Source organism: Budorcas taxicolor, chromosome 4 (genome assembly GCF_023091745.1).
Source record: "Budorcas taxicolor isolate Tak-1 chromosome 4, Takin1.1, whole genome shotgun sequence".
In the NCBI taxonomy this organism is placed as follows: Eukaryota; Metazoa; Chordata; class Mammalia; order Artiodactyla; family Bovidae; genus Budorcas; species Budorcas taxicolor.
Window position 1 is genome coordinate 115,578,498 of NC_068913.1, and position 16,184 is coordinate 115,594,681.

General features: G+C 48.0%; 1 protein-coding gene across 2 annotated transcripts in view; it reads left to right on the forward strand.

Annotated features, from left to right (window-relative positions):
* The window catches only part of NUB1 (negative regulator of ubiquitin like proteins 1), a 35,007-nt gene extending 18,823 nt beyond the window's left edge, over nt 1-16,184 (forward strand). For both annotated transcript variants that reach the window (XM_052638345.1, XM_052638346.1), the window contains exons 9-15: nt 4,551-4,737; nt 5,564-5,671; nt 6,303-6,455; nt 12,528-12,674; nt 14,730-14,825; nt 15,472-15,649; nt 15,863-16,184. In XM_052638345.1, the coding sequence (XP_052494305.1) occupies nt 4,551-4,737; nt 5,564-5,671; nt 6,303-6,455; nt 12,528-12,674; nt 14,730-14,825; nt 15,472-15,649; nt 15,863-16,041 (1,048 nt within the window). In that variant the 3' untranslated portion in view covers nt 16,042-16,184. The remainder of the gene's footprint in view (nt 1-4,550; nt 4,738-5,563; nt 5,672-6,302; nt 6,456-12,527; nt 12,675-14,729; nt 14,826-15,471; nt 15,650-15,862) is intronic.

A 16,184-nucleotide genomic window follows, 5' to 3' on the forward strand; every position in this document is an offset into this window, starting at 1 on the left:
TTTTTTTTTAAGTGTCGGTCTGAGCTCATGGATTTTAACACATTTGATATGTTTCAAACCTCAGTGCTTATGGTGGCTGTCTTCAGTGGGCAGGTGGTCCTGCAGCCCTTTGCCCTGATAGGGTGGTCTTTGTACTCTGCTGTCTGTTGTCCAAAGCTGGTCTAGACTCACCCTGGCTATTTCCTGCCCCAGCACTTTCTCTGGTGCCTCTTAATGGGAAATGATACTGAGACACTATGATCCAGGCAGATGGAACATTTGAGAGCTAGACTTGATGCTTGCAGTGGTCGAAAGGTAATGGCTTTAGTGTTATTTTATTTTCCATTTTGAGAAATTCCCAATATATACAGTATACTTCAAGAAGATAAATGTTGGTATTTTTAGTTTGCCAGCTGTACAAGTAGCACCTTGCATTTTAAGTGAACCAGCTTAAACGTAGGCAGAAAGGGGGATTTTTTTTTTATTTCCTAAAATATTTGGGAGGCAAGGAAGTAACCAGAATGGGGGCTTGGTGCCTCTGCCGTTTTCTTCTCCTGCCTCTTTGTCTCTGCTTTTATCTGAGCATCAGCATTATTCTCTTCTGGTACAGGCAGTGTAGGCTGTAAGTTAGTCGTTAAATTCAGATACATTTTTTATTTCCTTCCACAGTTGTTTCTAACTTTCTGTTATGGAAAACCTCAAACATATATAATAATAGCGATTAATATAATGAATTCCCACAGACTTTTCATTCATCTTCAGCAGTTATCAAGACAGGGTTGATCTTGATGTGTCTAACCCTTGAAATCATTTTCAGGTCTCAGGGAACCCTTGAAAAACAATAACTCTCTCTTCAGTTCATAGTACATTCACATGTTCAGTGAGTAATAGATATAATAATACAATAATAATTATCAGTGTCTTTTTAGGTAGAAAACGTTATTTTCTGGGGAATCTGTTTACTCAAGCCAGCTCACTAGCATACTTCCTGTGCAGGTCCCCTCTCTCCGTCAGAGGTCTACTCTCAACCGAGGCAGCGTGGAGATGGAAGAGGCGTCCCCTGCCTCCTTCCCCCCGTGACATCTTCCTGCCTTCTCCGAGTAGCTCGAGTTCTCTCCCAGCTCTCTGTTGCACATCTTGGGGTGTGGTGCGTAGCGGGCCTGAGAGCAGCTTCTCTCCCATTTTCAACTAGAAAGGGGAGTTCTGCTCTTGGCCAGGGTGGAGTGACAGGGACTGGGTTTCCTCTCCCCTGCCTCAACTGAAACAGGGGACAAACTGTATACAAACAGTGGTTTTCTGGCGATGCAGGACAGTGGTCCCTGAGGTGGGGAAACAAACGCAGGGGAGCCTGTGGATTGTTTCAGCTCACTGCCTGGCGTTCCCAGACCTCAGCGTGGGGAGGAGAAACCCAGGCAGGGCCTCCCGGTCTCCCCCGAGTGCACGAGCTGGAGCTCAGGGAGGAGGGAGCTGCCTGAGGGACAGCATGGTGAGTGCAGAGGGCACCCCGGGGTTCTGCCGGGTGACGTCAGCACGCACCTATGAGGGGACCCCGTCCCCCCACAGAGAATTCAGTGGGGCGTGGCAGCAGGGGGAGGACTCGTTTCGCCCTCCAGACTGCTCTGGTCCCACCTAACAAGGCATCACACCACCACCTTAGATGACGTTTTAACTGCATCCCGAGCAACGATTAATGGTACTTACTAGCTCAGACAGTAAAGCATTTGCCTGCAACGCAGGAGACCTGGGTTCGATCCCTGGGTCGGGACGATCCCCTGGAAAAGGAAATGGCAACCCACTCCAGTATTCTTGCCTGGAGAATTCCATGGAGAGATGAGCCTGGTGAGCTACAGTCCATGGGGTCACAAAGGTCAGACATGACTGAGCAGCTAACACACAGACACTGAACCCAAGCACAAGAAATACAAAAAAAAGCTGCACACAATCCGGTTCCTTGCTGCTAGTAACAAAACTATAAATGACTTTTTAGCCAACTTTCCTTTTTTAAAAAGAGCAGATACTAAGCTACCCTGGTGGCTCATATGGTAAAGAATCCACCTGCAATGCCGAAGACCCAGGTGCAATCCCTGGGTCAGGAAGATCCCCTGGAGAAGGGCGTGGCTACCCACTCCAGTATTCTTGCTTGGGGAGTATTCTAGCCTGGGGAATCCCATGGACAGAGGAGCCTGGTGGCATATGATCCATGGGGTCACAAAGAGTTAGACGTGACTGAGCGACTAACATTTTTACTTTGAAGCTTTAACTTACCTTTCTTGAAATTAATATCTTCATGTACAAATGTGAAACTTTTAAGGCAAATATAGTAGATTACTATTAAATAACTGACTTAAGCCCATATGTGATTTGATTTTTCTAAAGCAAGGCTCAGTATATTTTATTTAAATCAGTGTTATACATTGATTTTAATGTTTTTAACATGAAAATTTATTGGCTATCAACTATTAAGGCTACTAAAGCAAAATCAATAAAACATACTCTTAAGACATAATTTTACACCAAGGCATTACATTTCTTAGTGACATGATCAAGTTCAAATGTAGTGCTAACAATTTCAAATTATATAAGGGGATACCATCTCTTTTACAATCAGGCTGCTATGTGAATAAAGCATGTTATGTTTTTAAAACTGAAAGAATGAAGTGACCTTCACATGAGTCCTGCGCCTGTGTTTGGTTTTGGCTGCACACACGCACTGTCCTGGGTCAGACTTGTATGGGCGATTTTATTTTTAACTGAAAGGAGAGAGGCACTTTCTGTCCTTGCTCTCGACGCGTGTTAGACATGAGTGAGCCTCTTCACACGGGTGGGACTTGGAAAGCCGTGCTAAATGCCGGCTGCTTTCCTGAGGACAGCGGGGTGGGCTCTCCCAGAAACGCAAGGTATCTACAGGGAGATCAGTCAGTCTCACCTGGAGTGGAAAGTTAGACCACTCAGGGCCCGTGAACTTCTTCCTCTCCCGTCAATGTCAAGTTCTCAGGTGAAGCAGAGACTCGAAGAAGGTGCCCCTCACCAGGTCAAACAGCTGTGTGTGTGTGCGCGCGCGTGTGTAAAAGATGGTGTGTATGTCAAAGAACATTCACAAAGATGAAATGATCCAGCAAAGCAACCACAAGTAAATAGGAAAACCCTGCCCTGAGCGGTTATTCTTATGCCCTAGTGGATTATCCAGTGTGGACCCTGGCATGTAAGCATTCCACTTGGGAGACTTCTGCTTTTTTCTTAAGTGCAAATGACAGAGCACTTTTGTTTTTTATTTTTCCCGAGCAGATTTTGATGGGCAAGATGTGAAACAGTCTGACTTTTAGTAGGACTCTCAACAGAAACAGAGGCGATCTCTACAGTTCGTGGATGTGTAATGCGTGGTTCCATATGTTTTACTTTCTTGCCGAAGAGGGCTCAAACTTGAGATCCAGATTTCCATTATGAGTTTCTAACATAGCCCCAGTCTGACGTCAGATAGTCTCGAAGGCCGTCTGTGTCAGCCCTCCGTCAGCTTGTCGGTCTGCTCCCTTTGTATCTGGGTTCAGCACTGGGCCCTGAGATCAGCTGGGCATTCAGAGCCTGGCATTTTTCTGGACTGCTTTCCTCCCACCTTAATGTGACCGGACATGAGTGCCTTTGCCAGTCTTCATCAGTTGAGGCATTCATAGTAAGGGGGGAATTTTTTTTTTTTTGGTGTGCTTTTTAAAGCCTTGATTCTCACTTTGGCTGTATATTAGAATCACTTAGGGGGATTTGGGCTTCCCTGGGGGCTCAGTGGTAAAGAACCCAGTTGCCAACACAGGAGACAAGAGGTGCCAGGTTCAGTCTCTGGCTCGGGAAGATCCCCTGGAGAAAGGGATGGCAACCCATTCCAGTAGTCTTGCCTGGGAAATCCCATGGACAGAGGAGCCTGGTGGGCTACAGTCCAGGGGTTCGCAAAGAGTCGGACACAACTGAGCAACCAAACAACAGGAGGAGGATTTCAGAAATAGAGCATCCAGGCCCTACCTCCAGAGGCTCTGTCACAGTTGATCTGGTAGGGTCCCACAAATGGAAAAGACAAAACCTCCTCCCATCCTGGCAATTCTAATTTGCAGTCAGAGTTGGAAACCATGGCTTTAAAGCATGGTCTCCCCATGTTTGCTGAGGGGTACTGACCCAGTGGCCCTTATTTCCGCTTCCCGCCAGGCCTCTTTCCCACATAGCAAGGGTGTGTGTGTCCGTCTGTCCTCTCCCCCTCACAAGGCAGATGGTGTTGAGCTTCTGTTTCTGAACCCTCACCGCTTTCTTTCCTCATTGGAAGAATTCAGATTATACGTAGAGCTCCCTTCACAAACATTGGGATCTCTGTCATAGTCTTTGGAAATACACCAACAACTGGAGGAAAAAAAATATCAGTAATTCACAAAAAGGGTTTGTAAAGCTACTCGCAAGCAGAGGAAAAAAATATCAGTAATTCACAAAAAAGGTTTATAAAGCTACTCGCAACCAGAGGAAAAAAATATCAGTAATGCACAAAAAAGGGTTTGTTGAGCTGCTGGTCAGTGACGCCATGTCCTGTCTCCTGGCAGTGAGTGCTGCAGAGAGCTGCTGGACACGGTGGACAACTACGCGGTGCTCCAGCTGGACATAGTGTGGTGCTACTTCCGCCTGGGCCAGCTCGAGTGCCTGGACGATGCCGAGAAGAAGCTGAAGCTGGCCCAGGAGTGCTTTAGAAAGTGTTACGGGGAAAATCACCAGAGACTGCTCCACATAAAAGTACGTTGCTGTAACTCGTTTTAGGTATTACTGAGCCCTTTTCTAGAATTTGAGTTTATTCCTGCTAAAGTATTTCTACTGCCAAAGGTGATTAAGTGATAGTAGTTTGCAACAAACTCTTTTATTTTTGTATCATTTGGCCATGCCATGGGGCATATGGGATCTTAATTCCCCAACCAGGGATCCATCCCATGCCCCTTGCATTGGCAGCACAGTGTCCTAACCACTAGAACTCCAGGGAAGTCCCCTTAAGCTATATTTTAAGGGGATTGATAAACATTTTAAAACTTAGCCTATGACTTTGGTCTGTGCAGCATTTAGCCCAGAAGTGACACAGTTTTCTAGTCACACAAGCCCATGGATCACCCTGACCGAGAGAGCTGGTGGCTGTATTAAGTAGAATTTTATGAAAGATTTAAATGAGAAAACAAACACTTTGAACAGGATCAGCTCACGTGAGTGAGTCACGGCTCCAGAGCTGGGCTTTACAGTAAATAAGGACTTTTCTCAGTGATTTCCACGGGTCATCAGAATTCTGCTTGGGAATCACAGGGCAACACAAGATATTCCTGGTTGGGGATTTTGCACACTTCATCCTGCCCAGCGGGGCCCCTAGCCTGTGTGCCTGGAGACAGGGCTCTGTTTGGGACAGTGTAAGTGCCATTGTCCCCTGTGAGCTTTACTTTTGCCATCATCAACAGGGAAGATAGAAACAGTTTAGTAACGCCATTTTGCCTCTGTAGAGATGAAGGGAATTGTAAATGTATTATAGTCCTGTAATGAGAAATTAGATAGTTTTATCCTTTTTTTCTCCCAATAATTGTAGGGAAATTGTGGAAAAGAGAAAGTCCTGTTTTTAAGACTTTACTTGCTTCAAGGCATCCGAAATTATCACAGTGGAAATGGTGAGGAGGCTTCTGAATATCTCAACAAGGTAAGAAAAGAGGGCTCCAAAGTCGGAACTGCCTTTACCTACTTTGTGTTTTAGTGGTGTGTGACTCGCGAGGGACGTGCGTCCCCCTCCGCTGCGCTCTCCTTCACGTACGCCGTGAACATATTTGTGTCTGCGAGTGCAGGCAGGATGCTGTAATGAGGGAACCTTACCGAGGCAGTGGCTTTTACTGGCTCCAAGTTACCAGTCCTCATCTGGCTGAGCGGGTTGCCACTGGCGTGGCCTCCAGGGTGGCTCCTGTCAGCACCTCTTCCGGCGAGCAGAGGGTGTAGGAGAGTCCAGGGCGAGCCTCCAGGGAGGCGACCTGGTCATTTCTGCTACGAGGCCATTGGCTGCACCCAGCCCCACTTCAGGGGACTTCATTATCAAAAGAAGAGGAGGGAATGGATCCCAGCCCCTCCCACCGTCCTTGGCCTATTTTCTCATGTTACCCTGCGTGTAAGTCCGGTGAGCAGAGACGCGTTGTCTGTTTACACTCGCACTGGTTGTCAATAGGTCACGTTTAGAGTTTTTATCTAAAGGGTACAACCCAGTTTTCTTTAAGTGTTAGCTTTGTGTTCAGCTTTAATGTTGCTAATGGTTACACGATCCTTATATTTTTCTCTGTCCGTAGGCATGTCAACTCTTGAAAGAGCTATATATTGATCCATCCAAAGTTCACAATCTGATGCAGTTGGGATTTAGTGCCCAGGAAGCTCGGCTTGGCCTGAGGGCGTGTGACGGGAACGTGGACCACGCGGCTGTCCACATCACCAACCGCAGAGAGGTACCGTAACGTGGTCTTGGCAGTGCTTGGTGAGGCCTGTGCCTTTGAGTAGGTGCAGTCCCAAAGCGCCTTAGCTCTCGGATATGAAAGAATAGAGACAAGACAGTTCCATAGCAGGTATTATTAACAAGGAAATCGTTATCTCTTCAGACTGGGAAGTCAGGAGAAAAATTTGTCTTTTTTCTTGCATCAGTTTTCAGACAGTACAGTTTCCTTCGTTTTACTCTTGCTGTGGTGGCACGTTGCTCATAAGTATAGTCTTAAAGACTATAGTCAAGCAGTCTTCTTTCTCTCTCTTTTTTTCACATAGTGTATTTCTGGAAACCATTTTAAAGGGGGCTGTGTTTTCCATGGGGTCATTGTTACAGTTCAGGATGACATTCTTGCCTAGAAAAATGAGTCAAATCATACGAGCAATTAACAATATGTTATGAAAGCAAGGATTCAAAATTATAATCATTTAAAGCAAAAATAAGTACAGTTTTTAAAAAGAAACTTTAGGATTTGGGGAGTTGGAAGGATTTTTACTATGTCTAATATGCTGGTTTTACAAATGAGGAAAACAGGCTCAGGGGTGGACTTGGGTGGACTTTTCTGGGGTCATGGGTCACGTCGTTGGCAAAACCTGAACTGAGGCTTTGGTTTTCCCCTGTACTTTCTAATTCCCATATGAGAAGAGCATTCTGAGTTTTTACAGAAGGTTCTGAAAAGCCAAGAGATAAAAAGTGGTAAAAGTTACCACTTCACTTCCTAACTTTTTATAAGAAGCAAAAACAAGTTCTTGTTGTTTTTTTAAATAGTGGTGTCCTATCGGATGTGCATTTAATGAATTAAACTATAAGCCTTTGGAGAAAATAAAAACAACAGTGTAAATATATAACAGTTGACCTTGCTCACTCTTCCACCCATTGACTGTGTACTTAGGATGCTTTTGGGTGAAGGCAACAAAGGGTGCAGGAGAGGCGTACCGGCCTTCTTAAATGTGAAGAGCCAGAGGCGGGCTGAGTTTCAGGTTAGTTTTAGGGGTGCTTCGCCCTGTCCTGAGTTCTGGTTTCTGTCTCTCCACCTCCTCCGTGTTAGCAGGGTCATTCCGTCACAGCAAAAGAGGCTCCCAGGGCCCTCAGAGACCTCCTGAGCTGCTCACTGATAGGCCGCCCTGGAGCCAGTCACCGTGGCCAAGGGCATGCCAAGACCTGAGTGGTTTGCACCTGTTTCCCTCACTTAGGCACGTCAGGGCCTCCCCAGGGAGCTGGTCAGCCTCCCACACCCTTGGGCGTGCTAGGGTAGCTGGAGGGAAAGAGTAGCTCCGAGGCCCATGGAATGTGAGCTCCAGTGAATCTGCCGTCCTCTCGGCTCCTGAAGCTCTGAGTTTGAGCATCTCACTGAGTTGAGGGTAATATGTGATGCCTACAAGTTTGACTTTCTTGCACTTCGTGGCCCTGAGTTCAGGCCAGCTTCTCATCTGGCAAAAGCAACAGACTAATGAAACTGAGGTCACTTACAGCACTGACATGTTAAGGGCTTGTGAGAGGCAGCGTGGCAGCCTTCCTAAGAGACGTGCACTCATTTGCCTAGACGTAGCCGTGACTGGAGAAGGGAATGGCAAACCACTTCAGCATTCTTGCCTTGAGAACCGCATGAATAGTATGAAAAGGCAAAATGATAGGATACTGAAAGAGGAACTGCCCAGGTCGGTAGGTACGCAATATGCTACTGGAGATCAGTGGAGAAGTAACTCCAGAAAGAATGAAGGGATGGAGCCAAAGCAAAAACAATACCCAGGTGTGGATGTGACTGGTGATAGAAGCAAGGTCCAATGCTGTAAAGAGCAATATTGCATAGGAACCTGGAATGTCAGGTCCATGAATCAAGGCAAATTGGAAGTGGTCAAACAGGAGATGGCAAGAGTGAACGTTGACATTCTAGGAATCAGCGAACTAAAATGGACTGGAATGGGTGAATTTAACTCAGATGACCATTATATCTACTACTGCGGGCAGGAATCCCTCAGAAGAAATGGAGTAGCCATCATGGTTAACAAAAGCATCCAAAATGCAGTACTTGGATGCAGTCTCAAAAACAACAGAACAATCTCTGTACGTTTCCAAGGCAAACCATTCAGTGTCACAGTTATCCAAGTCTATGCCCCAACCAGTAACGCTGAAGAAACTGAAGTTGAACGGTTCTACGAAGACCTACAAGACCTTTTAGAATTGACATCCAAAAAAGATGTCCTTTTCATTATAGGGGACTGGAATGAAAAGTAGGAAGTCAAGAAACACCTGGAGTAAAAGGCAAATTTGGCCATGGAGTACGAAATGAAGCAGGGCAAAGGCTAATAGAGTTTTGACAAGAGAACGCACTGGTCATAGCAAACACCCTCTTCCAACAACACAAGAGAAGACTCTACACATGGACATCACCAGATGGTCAACACCGAAATCAGATTGATTATATTCTTTGCAGCCAAAGATGGAGAAGCTCTATACAGTCAGCAAAAACAAGACTGGGAGCTGACTGTGGTTCAGATCATGAACTCCTTATTGCCAAATTCAGACTTAAATTGAAGAAAGTAAGGAAAACCACTAGACCATTCAGGTATGACCTAAATCAAATCCCTTATGATTATACAGTGGAATTCAGAAATAGATTTAAGGGCCTAGATCTGATAGAGTGCCTGATGAACTATGGAATGAGGTTCATGACATTGTACAGGAGACAGGGATCAAGACCATCCCCATGGAAAAGAAATGCAAGAAAGCAAAATGGCTGTCTGAAGAGGCCTTACAAACAGCTGTGAAAAGACGAGAAGCAAAAAGCAAAGGAGAAAAGGAAAGATATAAGCATCTGAATGCAGAGTTCCAAAGAATAGCAAGAAGAGATAAGAAAGCCTTCCTCAGCAATCAGTGCAAAGAAATAGAGAAAAACAACAGAATGGGAAAGACTAGAGATCTCAAGAAAATTAGAGATACCAAGGGAACATTTCATGCCAAGATGGGCTCAATAAAGGACAGAAATGGTATGGACCTAACAGAAGCAGAAGATATTAGGAAGATGTGGCAAGAATACACAGAAGAACTGTACAAAAAAGATCTTCACGACCCAGATAATCACGATGGTGTGATCACTCACCTAAAGCCAGACATCCTGGAATGTGGAGTCAAGTGGGCCTTAGAAAGCATCACTATGAACACAGCTAGTGGAGGTGATGGAATTCCAGTTGAGCTATTTCAAATCCTGAAATACAATGCTGTGAAAGTGCTGCACTCAATATGCCAGCAAATTTGGAAAACTCAGCAGTGGCCACAGGACTGGAAAAGGTCAGTTTTCATCCCAATCCCAAAGAAAGGAAATGTCAAAGAATGCTCAAACTACCGCACAATTGCACTCATTTGACACGCTAGTAAAGTAATGCTCAAAATTCTCCAAGCCAGGCTTCAGCAATACGTGAACCGTGAACTTCCTGATGTTCAAGCTGGTTTTAGAAGAGGCAGAGGAGCCAGAGATCAAATTGCCAACATCCGCTGGATCATGGAAAAAGCAAGAGAGTTCCAGAAAAACATCTATTTCTGCTTTCTTGACTATGCCAAAGCCTTTGACTGTGGATCACAATAAACTGTGGAAAATTCTGAAAGAGATGGGAATACCAGACCACCTGACCTGCCTCTTGAGAAATCTGTATGCAGGTCAGGAAGCAACAGTTAGAACTGGACATGGAACAACAGACTGGTTCCAAATAGGAAAAGGAGTACGTCAAGGCTGTATATTGTCACCCTGCTTATTTAACTTATATGGAGAGTACATCATGAGAAACGCTGGGCTGGAAGAAGCACAAGCAGGAATCAAGATTGCCAGGAGAAATATCAATCACCTCAGATATGCAGATGACACCACCCTTATAGCAGAGAGTGAAGAGGAACTAAAAAGCCTCTTGATGAAAGTGAAAGAGGAGAGTGAACAAGTTGGCTTAAAGCTCAACATTCAGAAAACTATGATCATGGCATCTGGTCCCATCACTTCAGGGGAAATAGATGGGGAAACAGTGTCAGACTTTATTTTGGGGGGCTCCAAAATCACTGCAGATGGTGACTGTAGCCATGAAATTAAAAGACGCTTACTCCTTGGAAGGAAAGTTATGGCCAACCTAGATAACATATTCAAAAGCAGAGACATTACTTTGCCAACAAAGGTCTGATGGTTTTTCCTGTGGTCATGTATGGATGTGAGAGTTGGACTGTGAAGAAAGCTGAGCACCGAAGAATTGATGCTTTTGAACTGTGGTGTTGGAGAAGACTCTTGAGAGTCCCTTGGACTGCAGGGAGATCCAACCAGTCCATTCTAAAGGAGATCAGTCCTGGGATTTCTTTGGGAGGAATGATGCTAAAGCTGAAACTCCAGTACTTTGGCCACCTCATGCGAAGAGTTGACTCACTGAAAAAGACTCTGATGCTGGGAGGGATTGGGGGCAGGAGGAGAAGGGGACGACAGAGGATGAGATGGCTGGATGGCATCACTGACTCGATGGACGTGAGTTTGAGTGAACTCCAGGAGTTAGTGATGGACAGGGAGGCCTGGCGTGCTGCGATTCATGGGGTCGCAGAGAGTCGGACACGACTGAACTGAACTGTTACTGAGCAGGTGTCTCTCGTAACATTTGACTTTACCGTGTGTCCGGAATATTGCAGTGCAATACTCATTGTCATTTCCTTGGTTTATTTTCCTAATCCTCGTGTAAGGAGGAATAGCCTGTATCTGTGTGGTTAAAAGAGAACTGACTTAGACATTTGTGACTAAGGGAAAAGTATCCTTTGAGGCCCCAGCTTTGTGTCAGCTCTGAGACAGAAGAGGCCGGAGGCCCGTGTCTGCTGGCTGGCTGGCAGCGTCTTCCTCTGCTTAAAGGTTCTTCATGCTTCTTAGCCTTTGAAATATAAATGGAAGAAGCTGGGATTGAAAGCAGAGGATGAAACAGGGTAAAGGCATTTAACACGGTGTGTGTGTGTGAATGCAAGTTGAAATGTGAGCGATAAGAATACTTCTGCTGGCCTGGGTGGGTTTTGTGGGGAAGCAGGAGAGGTCAGCTTGGAGGCGGAGCTGGGGTCTCGGAGCCGGGGCCGCCTCTTTGGGTTCAAAGGGGGCCACTGCAGGTTCTTAGTAGGTGCGGGAGCTGACAGGCCTATGTAGAAGGCCTTGGAGCGGGGAGATGGCCTGGGAGGAATTACAGGATGTGGTGGGGGTGCGGACAGCATCCAGGTGCAGTGTGGGTGCCGGTCTGCAGAGCTGCGGGCTGTCCTTGGCCCAGTTGTTCACAGGCAGGTTCTCTGGTATTGTAAACAGGAGCATACGGGCGGGGGTGGTCTTCATCTCTGGAAACGTTTGGGGCAGTCACTCCTTCCTCCTGGTCCTGCTGCCAGCTGGGAATGCTTGGTCTGGGGCGAGGATTCCCTTCTTTTCCTGAGCAGTGAAGCTGTGATCCTGTTCTGAGAATGTAGAAGGGGACCCTTGTGCTTGGGCTGAGCCGTGGAGGTAGGAACAGATACATCAGAGGAGAAAAGGCTGTTTTCTCTGCCGTCCTCCCCATGTTGGGCCCAAGACCGACCCCGTCTAGAATGTACAGTAGGCCGTCCCCCAGCTCTGCGGCCAGTGATGACCTTGACTGGGTCACCCAGCTGTCTCGAGAGATTTCTGTCTTCTCATTGGCAAAATGATAAGGCTGGATTCAGTTAGTGGTTTTTGAACTCATTTTATTTTTTTTAAGCAGCAGAAATTCTTCTAAAATGACACTTGTGGGAATTCCCTGGCAGTCCGTTGGTTAGAACTCTGCACTTTCACTGCCAATGCTGGGTTCAGTCCCTGGTCGAGGAGCTAAGATCCCACAAGCCCCACGTTTGGCCAAAAAAATAAATACATGCAAAAAAAAATATTTTTTTTTAAATATATGCATAAAAATAAAATGACACTTTTTTTCAAAACAAGCTCAGAATTCTCCTGATTAGGACTGAGGTGGGAAGAGGAGATGACACTGATCTACAAAATCACAATCCCTAACTCGGTGACTTTGCTGTTTTCCTAAAGGAACTGGACCAAATAAAGAAGGAGGAAAGAGAGAAGAAAAGACGCCGCCTGGAGAACATTAACCATCTGAAAGGAATGGGCTACTCCATGCGAGCAGCCAGGCAGGCACTCCATCAGGCCAGCGGGAACCTGGAGGAGGCCCTGAAGGTAACCCTTGCCTCATACCTCCCAGAGCAGCCTGGCTCCCGGCCCGGGTCCTGTCTCCTCCACTTGCTCATCTGAGCGGCTCTCTGGTGCTTCATGGCACCAGGAGCCCTGCCACTGTGGTCTGGCTGCTCTCCATTCCTGCTCTGGATCCCAGGGTCAGAGGTCTTGCTCTTTCACCCAGTAGCCGAGCTGGAATGGTGCGCCCCACCCAGCTGGGGGCGCGTCCCCGATGCGGCAGGGCTCCCAGGGCGAGAACTCGGGTGAGGTTTCTGGTTGCAACAGAAGGAGCTTCACAGTAACATGGAAGAAGAGTAAGGTGGTTGAAGTTTCAGTGTAGTTTTTTTGACTTAAAATGTTTTATTTGAATATCTAATTTTATCATGTAGTCAGTAGTACATGTTGGCAACAGGGCCTTTTAAAGAAATCCTCAGCAGTGAGTCAGAAGCTCGGGGTCCAGATGAGTGGTATAACTCTGCTGCTGCTGCTGCTAAGTCGCTTCAGTCATGTCCGACTCTGACCCCATAGACGGCAGCCCATCAGGCTCCCCGTCCCTGGGATTCTCCAGGTAAGAACACTGGAGTGGGTTGCCATTTCCTTCTCCAGTGCATGAAATTGAAAAGTTAGAGTGAAGTCGCTCAGTCGTGTCCGACTCTTAGCGACCCCATGGACTGCAGCCCACCAGGCTCCTCCATCCATGGGATTCTCCAGGCGAGAGTACTGGAGTGGGCTGCCATTTCTTTCTCCAGTGTATGAAAGTGAAAAGTGAGAGTGAAGTCGCTCAGTTGTGTTCAACTCTGTGCGACCCCATGGACTGCAGCCCCCCAGGCTCCCCGTCCCTGGGACTCTCCAGGCGAGAGTGCTGGAGAGGGCACCATTGTGCTCTGCCTGGGTCCATATCCTCCTGATTTGTGTTCACGGAGCAGACTGGTGCTTAATGAGGGCAGGCACTGTGCTGATTCTCAACAGGCGAAGCGGCGTGAAGCCCTCGCCTGCCCTTGGGGAGCCCATAGATAGGTGGAGAGCACAGTGGGGTCAGAGCAACCGTGTGGGACCCACAGCATCTTGGGGGATCAGGACTGCAGGCTGGGTGGTGGGCCCGGCAGATGGAGGAGAAGTGGGGGAAGCTTGAAGCGCTGAAGCACTTTCATTTCTCTGACTTCTCAGAGAAATAAAAAATATTCCGAATACGCGGAGTGACTGATGGGGCTCAAAGCTAGTTTTTAATTATACAGTCAGTTCAGTCCAGTCGCTCAGTCACGTCTGACTTTGGGATCCCATGGACTGCAGCACGCCAGGCCTCCCTGTCCATCACCAACTCCCAGAGCTTACTCATGTCCATCGAGTCGGTGATGGCATCCAACCATCTCATCCTCTCTCGTCCCCTTCTCCTCCTGCCTTCAGTCTTTCCCAGGATCAGGGTCTTTTCTTTTAATTACACAAATAGGACAAAAATACATTTGATGAATGTAGAACTATTTAGGTTAAAAGGGAAATTCCCCAAAAGAGCTTTATGAGGTTGAGAGTAAGTATCATGTGACAGAAATCCAGGTCTGAAGACCTCTGCTCTTCTCCATGACATTTTAAACCTAGAGCACATCGCCTTCCAGAGAAAAACGACCTTAGCAGGCTACCCTGGACTGCTTTGATAGCTTTCTGTTTGTAGCTTTTTACGACCTTGTCATCCCTAAGGCTAAGCTCTAAGAAAACGTCTGTTTCTGTTTGGGATCCTCCTGCCCACTCTCTCAAACCCTTTCCTGCTTCCTCAGATGAGACCTTTTAGCCTGAATAATCTTGTCCATCCTTCAGACCTCGACTCAGTCAGGCCCCTTGGCAGGAGCCTTCTCTGAACAGGGGCCTCCTCCCCAGCCCCCGCCTGGTCGCGGGTCCCTTTTCTCTGCTCCCACAGCACCCTTGCCTCATTCACCACACTTCCTGCACCTGTCTGTGCGTCCCATAGCTGTGTCTGCTGAGCATGTGACAGGTGCATAGTCTGCGCCCGAGGGAGTGAGCAGACATTAGGGGTGAGCGAAGGGAATTATTCCTGTGTGTTTTCAGATTCTTCTCCATAATCCTCAGATGTGGTGGTTAAATGATTCAGCTCCAGAAAGCAACAACCGTCAACAAAGTCCGTCTCAGGAAAAGATTGACCAAGTAAGTGAAAGTGCACCGCGCCCTCTCTGCAGGCACCGCCTCGTGTGGGCCTGGCTGGGGTGACATGGTTGGTGGCCCGGCAGGGCCGAGTCCTTGGCTCTCGGGGCTCCAGGTGTCACCAGGCCCACCCCGGGGAAGCAGACCACGGCATTCCCTTCAGAGTAGGACACCCAGGCAGCAACATGAAGGTGTTCTTCAGACTGTCTCCTCTTCTGTACCCACGCCTCTTTGTGCGTTGACCCATTTCTGACCGCCCATCTCCCTGCCTGTGACCTGCAAGGGTGTCACTGTGGTGACTGTCTGGTTTGGGCCCCCGTCCCATTAGCCTGCCGGCAACACTTAACCAACGAGCCTGGTCACTAGGCAGACGGACAGCACATCCTCTGGCTCGAGCTGGCTGCCTTTCCGAGGTGACTGCCCAACGCGGTTGGCCCAGGTCCCCCTCCTTCCTTCCCAAGCTGCCCCATGCGCACGTTAGCAGAGGAAGCCGGTGGTCCAGGCGTGCGGTGGGTTTTAAACTTCTCCCCCTGCACCCTCGCCACCAGGATTAGACTCCCCTGGCCCCGCGTGGGGGGGCGGCCGTGGGGGGCGCGTCCGCTCTGTGCGGCGGGCCCTCTGCAGAGCCGCCTCCTCCCTGTTCCCCCAGCTGGTGTACATGGGCTTCGATGCAGTCGCGGCCAAGGCAGCCCTGAGGGTGTTCAGGGGTAACGTCCAGCTGGCGGCGCAGACCCTGGTACACAATGGAGGAAGACTTCCTCCCGACCTGCAGCTCTCGGCAGAAGACTCTTCGTCCACACCGTCCACATCCCCGTCCGACTCTGCAGGTGGGTCTGGGGTCTCGGAGCACCAAGTGGGAGCTGGTGGGTGGAGGGGGTGCCTCGTCGAGGCCTGAGCAGGGCGTCCCTAGACGCCCACCCCATGGGCCACTCGGCACTGTGGCCGGTGAAGGCAGAGCTGAGGATCAGCTCGGTCTCTCCGTGGACGCGCCTTTCTCTTCGTCTCCCTGAGCTCTCGATGCCCACGCTTCTTTACTGCAGGCACCTCTAGTGCCTCAACAGACGAAGACATGGAGACAGAGGCTGTCAATGAGGTCCTGGAAGACATCCCAGAACACGAAGAAGACTACCTTGACTCAACTCTGGAAGACGAAGAGATTATTATTGCAGAGTACTTATCCTATGTAGAGAACATAAAGTCGGCAGCCAAGGAAAACTAAGCGACGAACAGAAATAACTGTTAAGTTTCTGCTTATAAATATTCTGTCGTTTTCAAGGTGTAATGCAGGCCTTCTTCTTCTTCTTCTTTTTACTGATTTTGCTGCAAAGTGCTGCTTCCTCGAGGGTAGGAGGGGTGGGCAGG